The sequence below is a fragment of the Venturia canescens genome, chromosome 1, assembly GCF_019457755.1.
Source record: "Venturia canescens isolate UGA chromosome 1, ASM1945775v1, whole genome shotgun sequence".
In the NCBI taxonomy this organism is placed as follows: domain Eukaryota; kingdom Metazoa; phylum Arthropoda; class Insecta; order Hymenoptera; family Ichneumonidae; genus Venturia; species Venturia canescens.
This window is the reverse complement of record NC_057421.1, coordinates 14,551,615-14,570,671: the sequence shown is the minus strand read 5'-3', so window position 1 is coordinate 14,570,671 and position 19,057 is coordinate 14,551,615. Positions and strand designations below refer to the sequence as shown.

Genomic DNA, 19,057 nt, shown 5'->3' with positions numbered 1-19,057 from the left:
TCAAGTCATGTTAATTTATATTTTCATACTACTTAATTAAGTGTGATGAATCTGGATAAGTTCTCGCTAGAACTTGATAACTTTTTAGTAAATTTTATTCACATAACTTACCGTTAGTAAATAACTTGTTACATAACTTACCCTTTCTGGAAAGGTATGAAGTGACAAAATTAATTTGGCCAGGACAGAAGCCCGACAAAAAGATAATCCTGTTAGTTGCTAGCGGTACATTGTCGTAGAGTACATTATTTCTCCAAAGTTTCAAACTTCTCCCGAGGGGTTTCATAATTTATCAAGTGCAATTAACACGTGAAAATTTCATCGATAATTCGATCATGGGAATTACCATTTGTCCAGATCAATAAAACTGGTCATCACCGAATTGAGGGAGGAGAAAAAGAAGAGAAAATGTCTGAAAAAACACGAGGTGTCTTTCGAATCATCTTAAATAGCTTCCTATCGTCTTTTAAATCGGCGCCCAAACCAAAATTCATGGGCGAGGATCAGTTTGGCACAAAGTTTTATGAGGAGCCTCGAGTAACGGGACGAAAAACACGTGGACGATTTTTCGAACCGGTAGAGGAGGAAAAATTCGACCAAGAAATGACAGCAGAATGGGAATCGTGGTTACGATATAGACGCAAGGACCCACCAACGAAAGAAGAAATAGAAGCCAATAATCAAATGATATTGACCAAGAAAGAAAACGCAGCAAAACTGGATATTAAATATGGAACTAACAAAGAACTAGCATTAGAATCAGGAGCTGTACAAAAGATTCCTGGCTCATCTTTTCCAGTGTACAAAGAATACACAGAAAACTATAAAAAACCGTTTGTCGATCCGAAAGAATAACAGTAGAAATTGGTGAAGCTAGGATCATTTGAAAATTGATAGATTTGTAATTCAATGTACTGTAAAATATATAAATGCTTAATACGCTACATACAATAAGAGTGCTTCATTTAATCTTTGAGGATATTTTATTTATCATTTCGAAATATCAACGGAAATTAGTTACAGAATTAAAGAGACTTGAAACTATCTTTTTCCATAAATCTGCTGTTGAAGAATAAATTTTGAAGAATCTTTCGTATTGACATTAAAGTTGATTCACTCGTTCCTCCATAAAAAGTGAGTTAAATAAAAATGAAAAATTTCAGTTTGTTTTGTAAAACAATTTATTCCGTCACTCCTATGTTATTAAACATTTACCGACATCGTCACTCTTGTTATCACCTCAAGCCATATCGACCACAAATCATACTCGCCGCGTTTATTACAATTATTTCGTTCTGTCTCGAGCGAGTATTATTTTACACGATGACACTTTGGTTCTAAAATACCGGAAGATTAAACAAAAATTGAATACCGTTTTCTTCGCCTAGTGCCCATTTCATCAATCGTGATAGTAATTTTGATGAAGAAAAAAAATTCAATTGTGCGCCGAAATTATAAGTACACGTAAATTTCCAAGTAAATTGCAAACGAATTAATAGTGTTGATATAATAACGCGTTATTTGTTAATTTTTTTCATTGATCTGTACTACGGACACAATAACCCCTCAGTGTTGCAATTAATTGAAAATCTAAACGATGAAGCTTTTCAATATTCCATCGAAATATGAGACTTCGTATCTGTAAAACATCAGTGTTTTGTAATTAGGAATTCTTCCATAGGAAAAAAACAATTTCGTTTGACTCGCATCCGATTTTTACGGAATTTGTATCTGCTTATTTCAACCGGAGAAATCACTGTTGTCGAACAATGCCTGATCGTAAAGTTCAGCCTTGACGAGACGACCCCCGAAATATCGACCGTTGAGTGAATCTCTTGCCCTTTCGGCCTCTAAAAAACGAAAATCACCCAATTTAGATGAGAGTGAAGACTTTGGAAAAACGCGTTACAAATTTTTTTTGCTTACCGGTCATTTGTGAAAATTCTACAAATATTTTGATGATAACTTCTGCGTCCTCGTCGTCCTCGGACTGCCGTTCGTTGTAAATGATCACTCGCTCAACTATACCGAATTTAGAGCATTCGTCCTGGATTTCTTCCTGCAATGTCTCGTCAACGTCCTCCGGTGAAACCATATTACGTAATATCACGACCCTCGACTCGACTTTTCGCATCAATTTTTGCATCACCAAGTGACGGGCTCTGTGTCCCTTAATTGATATATTTTCTTGCTGCTGTAACGTCTGAGTTTCGGTTTCTTCTAATAATTTTTTCTGTAACTCTTCCTGTTGTTTTTGTTGTGCAGCTTGCTCGTGAGCTCGCTTTATTATGTCGCTGGCAAGAGACGTGGTTACCGGAATCTAGTAAAACAGATGAGACAATAATGTGTACGAATGAAACAACCAAGCTCAGACAAATGTTTAAACATAATAAGAAATTTTTCCATATATATCGAGAATCTGTTCGAATATTTGAATACTGACCACTGGTGTGCCCACGGCAGTTGGGACAACTATTGTTGGTGGAGGAATCACTATCGCCTGACCGGGTATTGGTTGAACAACAGTTGGCGGTCTCGTCAGAGGTTGAGGTATAACAATTCCGGGAGGAGGAATCGCGGGAGCGACGGACGCAACACTCGGTGGTGAAAGAATCGTTGATGGTGTCGCAGGTCTGACGATTCCTGATAAAGCTGTGAATGGATAAAACCTCGTATGAAGAGTTTGAACAATTTTTGGCTCTTTGGAGTATATATTACGAAATATTAATTTTTTGGTAGTGAATCAAGCCATTTGACAGGCTTAACGTTTTTTTCAAATCTTATCATCCAAATTAAAGTAAAATAGTACAATAACATTCGATATAACTGTATCCACCTGGGTTGAGAAGGGGTGGAGTCGTTGCTCCAAGCTTGGTGAGTCCGAGAGCAACGGCATTGCTCGCGACGGCGTCCATAGCTTGAATTTTTGCTGTTGCCGCAGCGGCTGCTACAGCTGCTGCTGTTGGCATCATGCTCGTAGCACTGGGTGGACCCATAAGTGCATTCGGTGGTGTTATGGCTCTCCCGACTCTAAGGTGCTGTCCTCCCAGGTCGAAGAGATTCATCGAAGCAATGGCTTCGAGAGCGGATTGCATTGTTTCGTATTCGATAAAACCATAGCCTTTGTGTCTGTGCGGTGAGCTACCTTGCGCCAATTTGCAATAAGTTATTGGCCCAAACGCTTCGAATACAGATTTAATATCTTCCTCCGTCAAATCTGGATGTATTGATGCGACATAAATACGATTGTAATGTTTGCTCTCTTCCGTTATTTCGTCAATGACAGATTGTGCTTGTGGCATATTCGATGGCCGTCCAACCACCTGTTGATCATACAAACACAAGATTTCTCAGTGATCCCTCGAAAACTGACATCAAAAATAAAAATTCAACTATTTGTAATTGATAAATCTCTCAGCAAATTGATCGATTAAACAATCTCGGTTGAAATATAACGAACACTAATAAATAATTGCTACATGTCTAATATCAAACTCGTCCAAGACATTGGGTCAATGTGAGGGAAATCATGACAAGTATTGAGGAATTCGGCAGGTGAAAAACGGGTTTGCACGATTACGATGATCACGTGAAATTTCTAGTCCATCAATAGAGTTCTCTTGATCCAGATGCCTCACACGCGAATGACATGTTCCATTTTAAATTATTAATATTACTCCAACGAGAACAAAACGATAGAGCATCAAAAGAAATTATGATTCATTTATGAAAAATAATATATTGGAGAGAAACAAATGGAAAAGGAAATATTAATCATGCAGATTATGTCAGTGGAATCAAGGGAAATAAAATAAAAATGTGCCGACCTCCGGAGAGACAGTAGGATTGCGTGGGAACAGGGAAACTCATTATATAGGTACGTCCCACTACCTTGATGTTGCGTCCACCTATCATGACACCGTTCATTTGTTCAACCGCTAATTGTGCCGCCTCAGGAATCTCGTACTCGACGAAAGCAAAACCTTTATGTTTCTGCGTCACTGGATCCCACGACATGTTGATTGGTTTTATAGGTCCAAATGGCAAAAACGCTTGCCGTATCGTGTCCTCCTTGAGCTCGAAGCTTATGCTTCCTACGTATACCCTTAACAAAAATATGGAGCAATATTGAGTAGGCGTTTTTTTTTTATAACAACGGAAACATACAAGCCAATTTGTTTATATAAAAATGATTAATTTTTCACTCTACAGAATGAAAAGCAATGTAATGCCGTGCTGAAATTACTCATTAATCCAAAACTATCAAACTCGTAAATTCATCAAATTTCAACAGTTTGTTTTTTCATATTTTTTGAAAACGTGTATACCTGCACATCAAAGCGAGTGCTTGTTGCCTCTGCACTTGGTTCCGCTGACTGGCCATTTGCTGTAAGGAATTTTCATAACCATCATTACCAGTCAATTTCACTATGATAAAAAAAAATTCTTCTCAAACCGTCGTTGAAATGACAAAGATAAAGTCTAACCTGTTGTTGATGCGCCAAAGTTTGCTTCATCAGGACCATTTTGATGCTCTGCTCCAACGCATACTTTTTCGCCCTATTAACAGTTTCCTGTTGTTCTGATGAAATTTTTGGCAGGACAGCGCCAGGCAGAGTGTGATACTTCGCTCCGGGTCCTACAAGCAAAAGAAATATTTGTTTAAAGATCAATTTCGCAATACAACATTACAAGAAGAAAATAATAGAGTAATAGAATAAATTTACATCGTTGAGTAACTCGCCGACAGTTATTGTAATGAATTTTTGTACTTGTTGATCATTTAAATATACAAAGATGCTTGTATTTCTCCAGTAGGTTAGAAAAAATATTACGCACCAACAACGACCTGCCCCGTTTGATTGAGATCGTAAATCGGTCCTGGCAAGAAGTCCAATGCATTGCCTATGAAGAAATCATGAATTAGACGGTTGTACTCTGTAATATCGTCAATTTAATCAATACCTCAACCATCTCGCTTATGAAACTCACGTTTAACGAATTTTCATAATTCGCAAACACACTGGCGATGGTAGAAATACAATATCACAATAATATCCACGAGAGTGGAAAAAATACCAATTCTGGAATATTTTTTTATCAATATAAAGGTATACTTTGTGATTGTTTTTTGTCAAATATATTTTTGATACTCGAATGAGCGAAAAATTCGTACACAAAAGGGGTTAAGTATCGTTTCTGAAAAAATTGCGACATAGTTGTTGCATGACCAAACGTTCATTTTTTTTAAATTTTTTCTTCACAAATGGGACGTAAAAAGTAACGTTGCCGATGGAGCAGCTTCCCAAAGCTCGACCTCCCGAGAAACTGTAAGTTTAAAGAAATTAAAATTGTCGAGACAGACAGGCTGTCAGTGATGAGCAATGAAATTGTGCTTTTTTTCATCCTGACCTCGTACAATGTGTTATCTTGTGAATGGAAAAACGGATGTAGAGAAGATACAAAGTCACATAATAAATTATTATCAATAAACTCGATTCGATTATCGACGGTGTATCAAAGTTGTGGCTTTACAAGCCTCATAGATATAATTTCGAAAGTGAGTTCTATGTAATTTGAAAAATATGTCGAATAGGCCCAAAGCACATTCGCCATATTTTTCACATCAATTGAGTTCATGCAAAAATATCATTTTCTTCTGCAGGAGAATAAATATCTCTCGCCAAAAATCGATGCGTTTTTATTTATAGTTCGATGATGAAATTTGTAGGGTTGATATTATTATTTGAAGGATTGGCACAATTTGGTTCTTGACTGGTCAAGATAGAGAGCGTACTCTACTAGTCCCTGGAACAGAAATCAAAACACGTTGATTGAAACGCATTTTTCACGAGGCCTCTGTTCTTTCATCAATTATTGTCTGTCGGTTTATTTATTTATATGACTTCTCCCGAGAAACGAATAAGGATTCGAATTTGCTTTTTTCATTTTTGATCTTTTTTTTTTATACGTATTATTGACTCGTTTAACCGTGTTCGGGGCTGAGCAATGAAGGTCACGCGCACAAAATGTCCGAGAGCCTGAGGGTGAGACGCAGAAATCTGTAAGCACAAAGCAAAAAGAGAACACGCTAAGTGCATTTTTTTTCTGCGCCAATCACGCTGTTCTTTTGCCTTCGATAACCTAACAGTTTGCACCGGTATCTATTTAGCAGCTCGGGTCGATTTTTTATTGTCAAAAGATCTATCGAAAAAGAATAAAAACGAGAAATAAAAATAAAAAAAAAAAAAAAGAAACAAGAAAACTAATGCAGTGGTGTAAACCTGATTGAGAAATCAATGATCTGATTTTTGTTACGGATACGTATGTCGCCATCGACTCTTTTATTATGAGCCTCGTTTCATTCGTAAAATTTCTCCTACAATGAGTTTAATCTGCTAAAAATCAATTCCACTGATTTGAGTGTTGGTATAAAATTAGTTCGGAAAGATTCATCTTAGGTGGAACACGGAACAGAATTTGATATTAAGAAAATCGAATCAAGAATGCACCAGCGTAGATGCTGACTTTTTTTAAATACTTGAGGTCGATGATACTTGATTATCGCTTTGTTCTTTTATAATTTCTTAGAGAAATGAAAATTGGAATTTTTTATATCAATCATTTTGTACCAACTTCTTAGATCACGAAAGATTGTACTGTTGAGTATTAATTTCATCGAACCATTTCCTTTTTCTCATAAATTTGTTTCAAGCACAAATTTGACAAAAACGGACTCAATTGGACGTAAATCAATCTTCGATGAGCAAAAGTTTAGCTAATTTACTCTAACCATAAGAATTTTGTAATAGCAACAATAAATAGAATAAAAACGAGACTCATAAGCAGAAAGTAGAGCGACTTCAAACTATCCTAAATGCTGACCTATCTAGGAAGAAAAAAAAACGAGGAACGAGCATCGAGTATCGGCGCTGTATGCACGACAATACACGCCCATTACGGCGAATCGAGTTTCATTTTTGTTCTAAAACTCGGTATTTTGTTTCTTTTTCAACGAATGTTCGAAGCGTTCTCTTTGATTGTTTGGCGCACGCTCATGATCACAGCTCAGTCGAAGGCCACAGTTTCTGTATTGTCTCTCCGCTGTAACATCTCAGAACAGAAGGACAACCATACATTAGTTTTGTTAAGGGCCATCTTCAAGCCTGATTTCGCCTAACACAGAGAGAGAGAGAGAGAGAGAGAGAGAAAGAGAGAAAGAATGAGAAATAGTAGAGTAAAACAAAAACATAGAGTAAGATAATCTATAGGCCGGCCATTCCATAACGTATCTTGTTTAGAATTTTCGTAAAATCGGTTCTCAATCAATATCTACCTCCTAAACTGCTTGACTGAATACCAAAATTAAAAAATTCCCTTTTTTGTCCTCAACATTCCAAAATTCATGTGTGCATATAAATATAGGTATACAATATATATACATGTTGATAGAAGTAAAAATATATCTGTATACATATATTTATAAAGAGCTGAATATTCCTGACTAACTCAATTAATATGCCATATTGATCCTCAGTCATTTTACTCATCACTTGATTTTTGGGTCTCCGCAATGTTCAAAAGTTCTATCGAAAAATTTGAGTATCTAAACATAATGTTGCTTTCAATGGTTGTATAAGTTGTAATCTTGAGAGCAAAATGCAGAGAACATAACGTAACATTTGAAGAGTTGGCCAGCAATTTCTTTTCATACAAATGGAACACTCCATTTGACAAGATCTGACTTTCGTGTTTATAACTCCAATGCTGTTTTTTTTCACCCTATTTTGAGAATTATTTGAGAATTTGGATTTCCTATTTTTTTCTTTCTAAAGTATGTACCAGAATATCCATCTTGAAACTGATGGACTTGAGATATTAATGTGCTTCAGAGCACAAAAAAAATTACCCACACATGTATAATATAAATGATGCGATTGCTGTTCATTGCAATTATTGTGTGTGTCTCTCGATATGTTTCCGAGAGTTTTGCAGAACATTTTGATTCGGCTATGAGGAAATTTATATGCATCTGGCTGCTTGAGCAATATACCTGAGACCCACGATGTATTCTGGGGTGATTCGTTGCCATTCGAGATTGTAGTTGCCTGAAAAGAAATTATTTTTTTCTTTTAAGATAGAGATATACATCCACATGTACTTAAAGAATCTTCGTGTTTCAGAGGTCCCTCTTTGAAAAACAGATGACATTCATTGCTCATAAATATAGCCACTTATTTTTCAAAATTCAAATACAAATGCACCAGTTTTTCTACAAAAAATATTCAAAGAAGAACTCTTGAATTGAAAACACTAATCGCTAATTCAGCTTGCCTCAACACATTCATAAGCTAAACTTTTTCACTTACTACTAGTTGTATTCTTTTAATACTGTTGAAAAATCGACATAATCAAATTTTATTGATGTAAATACACAACAAGCAACAAACCAGTTATTTTATAGGCTTTGAAACGTAAACAAATAAGGAAGTATTCCTCATTGAAGGTAAAGAGAGAATAATTTAGAAAAACGAATGGTTATTGGCGAAACGAAGCAAATCGTCAAACTCATAATTTTTTTCTCACGGATGATATACCGATAACCTCAAAACTGGCTCCGACGAACTAAATATTTTTCGGAACAAATAGCAGTTCGAAACAAAAGGTTTATAAATTCGCCCGGGAAGAGGTTTCTGTGCATATATATAAAAAGGTAATCTCTACTGAAACCGGCTAAACATATCATTCTTGGATACGCTAATGTATACGTCATCCGCCATGATGCCTCAATGCCTTTTTGGACGTTCGTGGAGACTCTCTGAATCGTCGTTTTTTGTTGATTACTGAAAACAGCTATAATTTGTGGTTGTAAGTACTTACCATTGCCCCTGTTCCGTTCATTATTTCGATGAAGCCGAACGAAATTAAATAGTTCTATACTTCCACGCCAACTCACTGTTAAATATTGTTTTCCACCTTTTGAAACACGCACCTGAAGCTACTTTTCACACCTTTCACAGTCGCCATCAACAAGCGGTCAATTGTCGCCTTTGCGGATGTTTTGGGACCTATACGATTCTACACCACCAGAGTCAATCACGCTACTCACAAAACCGCCATGAACTTAGCCAACAATAATTTTGGATAAAGAATCGCGTAAAGTTAGCTGTATGATGAGAAACATGGGCACACGGGTCCCTCGATTTTATATACAATATAAAAAATTAATCGAAGATGTCCACTAGGCATTTTTTTGCAATAGGCAAACAAGAATTGCAATTCGTTCCCAAAAGATGAGCTTGAGCGTCGGTCGGCTAGGTTGCGCGTGCGTCTTTGTTGGTTCATCCTCTCAACGAAATATTTTATAGAATGAATAGACTTTTGCCACACTTTATAGAAAGTGGCAAAATTTAATTGGATCGTCGCAGTGAATACAAAAATATAGAATAAAAGATTTTTGATTAAATTGAATAATTGTTTTGATGAACTAAATGAAAATATAATGATAAATAATTTAAAAAAAAATTAAAGAAAAATCATAATAGTAATTTCTTTCAGCACCATTCGAATCAGCCTATTTCACTAAATATAATTCGAATAATAATAGCACAATGTCGAATAATGTTATGATTCGAAATGCGCTCAACGCATTCATGTTTATATGCACGTTGGGTCAATTTTTTGAATTGAGTAATATTTATTATATGTTAGCAGGAATAAGTCTGAGCCATATGAAGACCGGAATTGTTGAAATAAAAAATCAACAAAGATCATTAGTGATTTTTTTGTTCTTTTGGTCTTGCATTTTTACCGGACAAATAGAATTTTGAGAAGAACAAAAATGATCTTATGGAAAATCCAATACTTAATCTTTGTAGCTGAATTGAAAATGCTTGAAATGAAAATGCCAGCTGAAAATGATTTCGTGACTTTCTTAAAAAATATGAGGTTTTAATTGTTTTAATCGACGAAAATAATGAGGTTTCAGTCTTTGGTAGAACTCTGTAAAATTAGAGTGTAGTTCACTTATCCGTAAACTATCCATCCTTCATATGTAAAACAATTTATTTCATTATTTCTAGGTAAATAAACATATGTCGATATCGTAATCTACACATTGGTAATTGGAAAACGTACCAGTGCACATTTCTTCAAGTTGTTACAATATTATTTTCACATTTATGTCGAATTTTCGTTCCCTCTAACTCGTTTTTTGTTTTCATATAAGAACGAATGAAAAGTAAGTGTCATCATCGCGAATTTATTGCGAATGATATCATTAATCCGAATTTCGAAACTAAAAAGGCTTTCGACGTTCGAACTTCCACTAATATTTTGTCATGGAAGCGTGAAGAAAAAACAATTAACGAAACGTATAATCGATATACAATATTGAACGTAGAATAATTTCATTGAATCGTGTACTACGGACGCAAATGTTAAGTGTCAAAATTCTTCAAAAACATATATTTGATAAGGCTTGTCATGCTCTATCAAAAAAAAAAAGAGTATTCGTATGCGTTGAAATCATAATTTTTTCTCTTCGTATAGGAATTCTTCCATAGGAAAAACAGTTTAATCCGACACGTGTTCGATTGGACGGAATCTGAAGCGTAAATTCATCCTGAAAAATCGTTGTTGTCGAATAAGGCCTGATCATAAAGTTCGCCTTTGACGAGACGACCACCGAAATATCGACCGTGCAGGGAGTCCTTTGCTCTTTCCGCCTCTGAAAATGCATACCAATGAGTATAGATGGGAGCAGAAATATCAGGTTGAACTTGCGACGATATTTTCTATGGCTTACCGGTCATTTGTGCAAACTCAACAAATATTTTAACGATTATTTCCGCGTTCTCATCATCTTCGGATTGACGCTCATTATAAATAATAACCCGTTCGACTACACCAAATTTAGAACACTCGTCTTGTATTTCCTCCTGTAAACTCTCGTCGACGTCTTCCGGTGAAACCATGTTACGTAATATAACCACCCTCGATTCGATTTTACGCATTAATTTCTGCATCACCAAGTGTCGCGCGCTCTGTCCCTTTATGGACAAATTTTCTTGTTGCTGCAAAGTTTGGGGCTCGGTCTCTTCGAGTATTTTCTTTTGCAAATCATCTTCCTGCTGTTTATGATTTACGACTTGATCCTGGCCACCCTTTATTGTTTCTGGTCCGAGGGCATTTGGAGTTGAAATCTGATGAAAATTCAAATGAATTCAAAGTTTTGAGAGGTTCCGACGCGGCTGTTAACAATTGAGGATGACTTTTAAAACTTACCACTGGTGTGGCTACAGCTGTTGGTGCAACAACTACCGGCGGAGTAATTACTATCGGCTGTCCAGGTATTTGTGGAATTATTGCTGGTGGTTGCGTTAATGTTTGAGGTATGGCTATTCCAGGAGGAGGAATCACCGGGGCTATAGTTGGGATAACTGGAGGTACAAGTATCGCCGACGGTGTTGTGGGTCGTACAATTGCTGCAAACGCAAATAAAATATTATTTGCTATGATTATCAAACAAATCGAACCTTTTTATTAATGCCAAGGATTAATCGAATATGATAAAATTATTGCGCTCGTTCTTTTTATATTGTCGGTTCAATTACCTGGATTAAGGAGAGGCGGAGTCGTGGCTCCTAGTTTTGTGAGTCCTAGAGCAACGGCATTGCTGGCAACAGCGTCCATCGCTTGAATTTTTGCCGTCGCAGCTGCGGCTGCTACAGCCGCTGCTGTTGGCATCATGCTCGTGCCACTCGGTGGGCCCATAAGAGCGTTTGGTGGTGTGATCGCTCTTCCAACTCTGAGATATTGTCCTCCCAGGTCGAAGAGGTTCATCGAGGCAATAGCTTCGAGAGCCGATTGCATTGTTTCGTACTCGATAAAACCGTAACCTTTGTGTCTGTGCGGTGAGCTACCTTGCGCCAATTTGCAGTAGGTTATTGGTCCAAACGCTTCGAACACGGATTTAATATCTTCCTCGGTTAAGTCCTGATGTATCGAGGCAATGTAAATACGATTGTAATGTTTGCTCTCTTCCGTTATTTCGTCAATGACCGACTGTGCTTGTGGCATATTTGACGGTCTCCCAACTACCTGTTGAAAAGAAAAACAGTCGATTCCTCAGCGATCTTTCTCAATTGACATTAAAGTTTAAAATCGTTTGGTCGTAATTAGTCGATTGATCAATAAATTAATGAAATAATTCATTGCGAATGCAATAAAATTAAATAGCAACATTGTTACAAGACTGATATCATACTCGTCCAAGACATTGGGTCAATCAGAGGAATATTATTAGAAGAGTATCGAGGGATATCGCGGGTGAAAAGTGGGTTTTGCACGGTGGTGGCGACAGTACAAGAATTTACTTTTGGTGCTATTTTATTTTTAAATGAGCCTCTTAAGTAATGATCAAATAATCCGACAATAGAGTTCTATTGATCCAGATGCCTTACACGTGAGTGACGTCTTCGATATGTGTCATTCAAATTTATTCATATTTGTATAATGTTGTTCTGATTTGAATATCATGGTTTATGCATTTTTCAACTGAAGCTTCATGATTTTAAAGATTAAAAAGACAAAAAAAAATTATTGAAGAAAAAAACGTCATACTGACAAAGGATGATTAAACAAAAGAGAAAAAATAATTATGATGATTGTATAGATTATGCAAAGAGAAACAAAATAAAAATTTGCCGACCTCCGGCGAGACAGTAGGATTGCGCGGGGACGGGAAATTCGTTATATAGGTACGTCCCGCTACCTTGATGTTTCGTCCACCAATCATGACACCATTCATCTGTTCGAGCGCTAATTGCGCCGCTTCAGGTATTTCGTATTCGACGAACGCGAATCCTTTATGTTTTTGTGTCACCGGATCCCACGACATGTTGATCGATTTTATCGGTCCAAATGGCAAAAACGCTTGCCTTATTGTGTCCTCCTTGAGCTCGAAGCTTATGCTTCCTACGTATACCCTGTGTCGAAAATCGTATAAATATTTAGTTGTTATTGACGCCGCCCCGCGTCCTTCCTTTTCAATATTAATGAAAATTCTTTATGTTTTTACTCAGTTAAATGGTTATCAACTGAAAAACTAATTTCTAGTGAAAAAAAATCTTCCCTATGAAAATCTTTACGAAAAAAATGAACGATTTTTTGAAACACTTTCTAAAAGGACTTTGATTTCTATGGCCCAGCGATGTAAAGTTATCGATTGCTGATTCTAACATTTCTTTGAGGTTCCCAATGGAACTTTTTTTCCTTTATAAATGTTTTAGCTATGAAATTTTGCAGAAAATTAAGCATCAAATAGATTTCACTGATTGCTCTGAATTTTTGCATCCAGAATGTCTCTCAAACTTCTCCAAAGTACTTTTCATTCGGAGATACAATTGTACATGGACGGTCCGAATAACCGTTGAATTTTTTTTTGCCTTGGCAAAAGATGAACAAACCTGCACATCAGAGCGAGGGCCTGTTGTCTTTGCACTTGATTCCTCTGACTAGCCATTTGCTGTAACACAAAGCATCACAACCATCCATTCATAACACTCTGCAGAAAAAAAAAATGAAAAAAGCCAAGCCTCGTTCGCATCTCAAATGTTTTACCCAAATGCTTATTAATGATTTTCACTTTCAATTTTTCGATAATATCTCAACCGCCAAAAACCTGTCCCATCGACGGTGCAGTGCGCTCCGTTCCGTAGTTCTTTACACAATGAAAAAATTCGCAAGTGAAAAAAAATCGTTTTCTTACTACTTTTATCTTGCTTTTCGTTCTTGACTCAGACTAACCTGCACATCAGCAATAAAACTTGTTGCCGCAGGACCAATTTATTCTTCTGCGGGAAGAGAGAAATCGCTGTTTAAATATTTAACTATGAGATTTTTCTTACGAATTGGAATTTTTATTTTCCACTCCATGGCGTTCTTTCAATTCGTACTCGTTTGAAGATTTGAGCCAAATTGTTAGTAATTAGCGAGCAAAGTTGAAGTTGCGAAGACACACCAAACAATTGATGCTTTACCAACATTTTCATACTTAAACTCGGTCAAAATTTATAACTGCGATAATGCTCTCATAATAATATACTTTGGGATTTTGTTTTACCTCAACTATGCACACCTTAAGATGCTTAGCTGTTATGAAACATTTGTTTTCATTGAGATGCTACGACTTGTATAATTGCAAAACTTTCTTTTGTCATTTGTTTATTATAAATTAACGAAAATGGTGAACTAACTTGCTGCTGATGAGCCAAAGTTTGCTTCATCAGGACCATCTTGATGCTCTGCTCCATTGCATACTTTTTTGCTCTTGTGACTGTCTCTTGTTGCTCGGATGAAATTTTTGGCAGGCCGGCGCCAAGAATACCAGGCAAAGTAAGAAACTTTGCTCCAGGACCTTCGTGAAGGAGATAAACGTAAATTAGTCTGCAAGTCTTGTTTATCCAGGTCAACTCATTTCGACAAAAAAACATCAGATCTTATCAGCAAACGCTCACGTAATTGGAGACAACATCGATATAACTTCAGACGAAGTGTCTCAACAAATAATAATTTTCACGATAAAATTTTACATCATTTGATACTATAGTTTGTTCATAAGCTTTTACCATAATTATAAGTTTCATGCTTTCAATTTTTTTTTCCATTCAATTTTCAATATGTAGATAAAAATATTTCCAAACTATTTACTGGTCATACTGATTTTCAATCGCGCATTTTCAATGGAATGAATGTTTGAATAATTATCACAATACATTTTGCATCTTGTTGATAATTATGAAATGGAAAACATACCAGCGACGACCTGCCCTGTTTGATTGAGATCATAGATCGGTCCAGGCAAGAAATCCAAGACATTGCCTACGAAGAAATAACAAGTTAGACGGTTGCACTCAGTAATATCTTCGAATTTTTTCAATTGAAGAAATTCAAACAATGCGTCTCAACTATCCGAAAATATATATATATTTCATCACACGAATTTTTGCAATTCGTGACCACGATTTACGATGATCAAAAAATCTTTGGATATACTTGTAACCATGTATTATAAAGGTTTGAAACGATTTTCGATTGACGCGAGGCAATTTAAATGCATCAATGTGCGCGATAAGATTAGCTATGCACAGGGGGATCAAACTAAAGTTTCCAAAGGTCGTAACGACGAAATTTTCACCGAGAGTTCTCGTGATGTAAAAAGCATTATTTAGAATGAATTTATTCTCCCGATAGAGATCAAACGTTCAACTTTTTTGCAGGCTTTTGATAATCAATTTGATTTTTGTGTTTCCTAAATGGATTGTAAAATGTATCGGTGCCAATGGCCCAGCTCCCCATAGCTGAATCGTCGCCAAACTGAAAGTTTAAAGAAATTAAAACAATCGACACACCGTTTTTATAAAAAATACAAAAGCTCATATTGAAATTATCTTTTTTTTTTAAATTGTATCGCAACATTTGTTGCGAAAACGATCACGCACATGCGGAGGAAGCGACACCACTGATTACAATTCATCAATTATTCCTCATGATTTGGAGTGTTAAATTACTGAAACGGTTTAATGATTTTTCTCCAAAGGACTGATGACAATAAGTTCTCCATGAAAATCAAACATTGATTCATATATGATATGGAAATTTGCATCATTAGGATGTGATTAAAAGTCACACTGAAAAGTAATGACTGCTTCAATATGAGTTATTGGTTCGTGAATTTCTAACAAATTTTGGATACAGAAGGTTTCATTTTCGTAGGCCAAACTCGTGAAATGAAATTTACGCACGAATGAAAGGAAATTTGGAGTGCAGCAACAACACAAACTCCAAAGTCTCGTGGACACGAGTAAAACTTCATTTTATAAGATTTCACACTCAATATATGTATCAATGTGAATATTTTGTTGAAAAATATTTGAAGTAAAAAAATATTTTCCACCAATTTTCGTTTTCCATGGAGAATGAAGAATCGTCAAGTTATTTTTGGTACAATAATGAAAATGAAGTGTGAAAAGGGTCGTTTAGAAATAAAGTATCGAAACGTTTGGCACAACTTTTGTTCTTAAGGGAACAAGATCAATCGAGTAGACCGCTAGTTTCTCTGGAACAGAAATCAGAACACGTTGATTGAAACGTATTTTTCAAGATTCCTTTGTTCTTGTATCAGTCATTGAAATTTCTTGTTTTATAATTAATCTCAATTTCCCGAGAAATTAATGAAAATCGAACGATATGAAGAATTTTTAATTTCCTCATTCTTATATTTCAATATTTTAGTGTATACGTTTTATCGACTCGTTTAACCGTGTTCGGGGCTGAGCAATGAAGGTTGCGCGCACAAAATGTCCGAGAGACTGAGGGCGAAACGCAGAAATCTGTAAGCACAAAGCAAAAGGAGAATACGCTAAGTGCATTTCTTTCTGCGTCGTTCACGTTGTTTTTTGCCTTCGATAACCTAACAACCAGCGCCCGATATCTATTTAACAACCCTGACCATTTTTTTTTATCTTCTATCAACAAAGTATAAGGTGAAAAGAAAATATAGCAATGGCGCACCTGATTACGAATAATTAGTCGCGAGTTAACTACAAAGTTATTTTGAGAAACTGAGCTTCTGCGCATTCATTATTTTATCATAAACATAAACTCGCCTCTGCTTTTTCTAATTACGAGACTCGTTCCATCGAAGTTACCGATTAAAACTATTCACCAAACGACACATGAGCATGTCAATTTTCAATTGATATTGATAACAGAATTTCAAAAAGGTATACTGAAATTGAGTAATTTGTAAGATTTTATTGAATTTGAGCTATTTGTACGGTTCTCGGTGAGAAGAATATATAAATCTCGGAACAGAATAAAAAGGAAATGTGATGAAGTCGCGTTTGAAAAACAAAGTGAGTCTCATAGGTAGAAAACGAGACGATTATTGGACTATCCTAAATGCTGACCTATCTAGTAAGAAACAAAATGAGAAGAAAAAACAGGGAGGAACGAGCATCGAGTATCGGTGGTGCGTACACGATAATACACGCCCATTTCGGCGAATCGAGTTTCGTTTTTGTTTTAAAACTCGTTATTTTGTTTCTGTTTCAACGAATGTAGCGTTCTCTTTGATTCTTTGGCGCACGCTCATGATCACAGCTCAGTCGAAGGCCACAGATTCTGTACTGTCTCTCCGCTGTAACATCTCAGAACAGAAGGACAACCATACATTAGTTTTGTTGAGGGCCATCTTGAAGTCTGATTTCGCCTAACAGAGAGAAAGTCAATGAGAGATAGAGTAAAAAAAACAAAAAAAACTAATGAAAAAAAATAAAGAATTCATTGGCCGGCCGTTCCACAACGTACGAAGATCAGAAATTTCCTAAGGCCGGCATTTTACACGATTTCTAGCTCCTAAACTGCCTGACATAGATATTAAAAAACTCTGTTTTTTCCCTTAACATTCAGATTTCGTATATAAATATTATAAATATTAAAATATAAATACACATTTGTGTTTGAACTTGTTCACACACATATATGTATATTCACATAACATTACGATACACTTTCTGACATTCGCGATTGATATTTTATTTCATTTTTCCATGAATGTCTCACAGCACACGCGTTAATATATTTCGCGACATGATTTATTCAGCTATGTGAAGATATACGAATATCTTGCTACAATAGCAATGTACCTTCGACCCGTATCCTCTTGGTTGGTGGTTCCATGCTGTTGTTTATCGGTAGTGCCTGAAAAAGTTATATACCATTTTATGTCTTATCCTTTCCCCCTTTGTGCAGTGGAATTATGATTTCAATGTTTATGGTCATAAAATGCAAACAAATATACTTTTTGACTTTTTATTTTAACAGGTTAACTCAATTTCCATTCATTTTTTGAGCATGTTCGTATCTTTGGATTTTTATTTTTGAAATTTTTGAAAAAACCATCTCATGCGTTATAGTATAATGATGGACAATGCAAGTTTTCAACGTAAATATACCACTTTTGCAGTACTCAGTTATTCCATGAGAAACAAGAAAGTACACAAAAAACTTTTACATAATGAGGTTAGAAATGTAAGATTTTTAATGTTTCGCAACGGTTTTTTTCGTGATAAAATCGAGAAAATGATGATTTCAAGTGGAAAATAGTATAATCTGGTTTATTTCCAGCGAGATCTCAGTTAAAAAATTGGTTTCCATCAAGCAAAATCTTGATTAAAAAAGTAATTCATATCAAGCAAGATCTCGATTAAAAAATATTGTTATAAAATGTTTTTTTAACTGACCAACAATCTTCGTCCAGACACTGAACTAAAGTCTGAAGTAGCAAGGAAACAACGATGATTTCCTCTGTTGACAGTTTGAGGTTATAGAGGCTCAATCACCGTGTTATAAAATGAGACTTATCAAATTGAATTTATACATTACAGGAACTTTGACCCGCACGAATGAAAAGTCAATGACCCCAATAATCCTTAAATTCATGACAAACATTACTTGAAACGTGATAATCGTTCCGTTTCTGGTAAACACATTCTAGCTAGAGTATAACTTGTTTTCAGAGAATTTTGAATAAAGAGCCGCTCATCTACCTCGAAACATTGTAATTTTGTAAATACAATAATTCGGGATCGCCATGATGCTTCGTTACGCTCTCACGAAAAATAGTTTCGTTTATTTTCGGGCTTCGTAAATACTTCACGTTATTACGAGGATGTCATAAAACTTACCATAGCCACAATACCGTTCATCATTTAGTTGAATCCAACTGAAGGAAACAACTTTGTACTTCCAATCGAACGCACAAAGCACAAATTTTGTTTAACTTTCAAAATAGGCACGTTAAACTTCACTGCTCTAAATTTTCACATCTATACCTTCACCATCAACAAGACAAGAAGCGGCCGATTTTCTGCTCTCTGCTCTCAGTGCTCTCTCCTCCTTGCCGGAAGTGTCGGCAACTATTTGTTTCCTGTACTACTCGATTCAAAAGGGCATCTCAAACATTCGAACGTCTGCGCCTTGGTCTGCGCCG

The 19,057-nt window shown here is 35.9% G+C and overlaps 2 protein-coding genes across 14 annotated transcripts; both read right to left on the bottom strand.

The window, feature by feature from the left end:
- Positions 1-1,163: 1,163 nt before the first annotated feature.
- On the bottom strand, positions 1,164-9,050 carry LOC122417900 (poly(U)-binding-splicing factor half pint-like). Of its 3 annotated transcripts, XM_043431806.1 has the most exons (12): positions 8,881-9,045; positions 8,054-8,108; positions 6,886-7,113; positions 4,993-6,062; positions 4,840-4,905; positions 4,488-4,639; positions 4,329-4,387; positions 3,892-4,105; positions 2,837-3,323; positions 2,444-2,652; positions 1,927-2,320; positions 1,164-1,850 (listed from the first exon to the last, which is right to left on the bottom strand). In XM_043431806.1, the coding sequence occupies exons 6-12, from the start codon at positions 4,524-4,526 to the stop codon at positions 1,741-1,743; spliced, it is 1,512 nt and encodes a 503-aa protein (XP_043287741.1). In that variant the 5' UTR covers positions 4,527-4,639; positions 4,840-4,905; positions 4,993-6,062; positions 6,886-7,113; positions 8,054-8,108; positions 8,881-9,045; the 3' UTR covers positions 1,164-1,740. The 3 variants fall into 3 exon arrangements, with proteins under 3 accessions (XP_043287741.1, XP_043287751.1, XP_043287734.1); XM_043431816.1 differs by lacking the exon at positions 4,993-6,062; XM_043431799.1 differs by lacking the exons at positions 4,993-6,062; positions 6,886-7,113 and having other exon boundaries at positions 8,881-9,050.
- Positions 9,051-10,047: 997 nt separating this feature from the next.
- On the bottom strand, positions 10,048-18,965 carry LOC122417856 (poly(U)-binding-splicing factor half pint-like). 11 transcript variants are annotated; one of them, XM_043431704.1, is made up of 12 exons: positions 18,753-18,965; positions 17,712-17,766; positions 17,044-17,212; positions 16,304-16,394; positions 14,818-14,883; positions 14,259-14,419; positions 13,470-13,528; positions 12,713-12,989; positions 11,616-12,102; positions 11,287-11,486; positions 10,808-11,204; positions 10,048-10,729 (listed from the first exon to the last, which is right to left on the bottom strand). In XM_043431704.1, exons 3-12 carry the CDS (start codon positions 17,059-17,061, stop codon positions 10,620-10,622), a joined length of 1,866 nt encoding a protein of 621 aa, XP_043287639.1. In that variant the 5' UTR covers positions 17,062-17,212; positions 17,712-17,766; positions 18,753-18,965; the 3' UTR covers positions 10,048-10,619. The 11 variants fall into 11 exon arrangements, with proteins under 11 accessions (XP_043287639.1, XP_043287720.1, XP_043287673.1 ...); XM_043431785.1 differs by adding an exon at positions 13,810-13,856 and having other exon boundaries at positions 14,818-16,394; positions 16,974-17,212; positions 18,753-18,964; XM_043431738.1 differs by having other exon boundaries at positions 12,776-12,989; positions 18,753-18,964.
- Positions 18,966-19,057: the final 92 nt, after the last annotated feature.

Bases quoted from the DNA above. Each gene is read 5' to 3' on its own strand.
- LOC122417900 (XM_043431799.1), bottom strand. From the start codon at position 8,901: ATGAACGGAACAGGGGCAATG. The intron at 4,640-4,839 runs GTGCGTAATATT...TTTTGCTTGTAG, and splicing joins AACGGGGCAGGTCGTTGTTG to GACCCGGAGCGAAGTATCAC. The intron at 2,321-2,443 runs GTCAGTATTCAA...CTGTTTTACTAG, and splicing joins CTGCCGTGGGCACACCAGTG to ATTCCGGTAACCACGTCTCT.
- LOC122417856 (XM_043431704.1), bottom strand. The intron at 12,103-12,712 runs GTCGGCAAATTT...TCTTTTCAACAG, and splicing joins ATCCTACTGTCTCGCCGGAG to GTAGTTGGGAGACCGTCAAA. The intron at 11,487-11,615 runs GTAATTGAACCG...TTGCGTTTGCAG, and splicing joins TCCGCCTCTCCTTAATCCAG to CAATTGTACGACCCACAACA.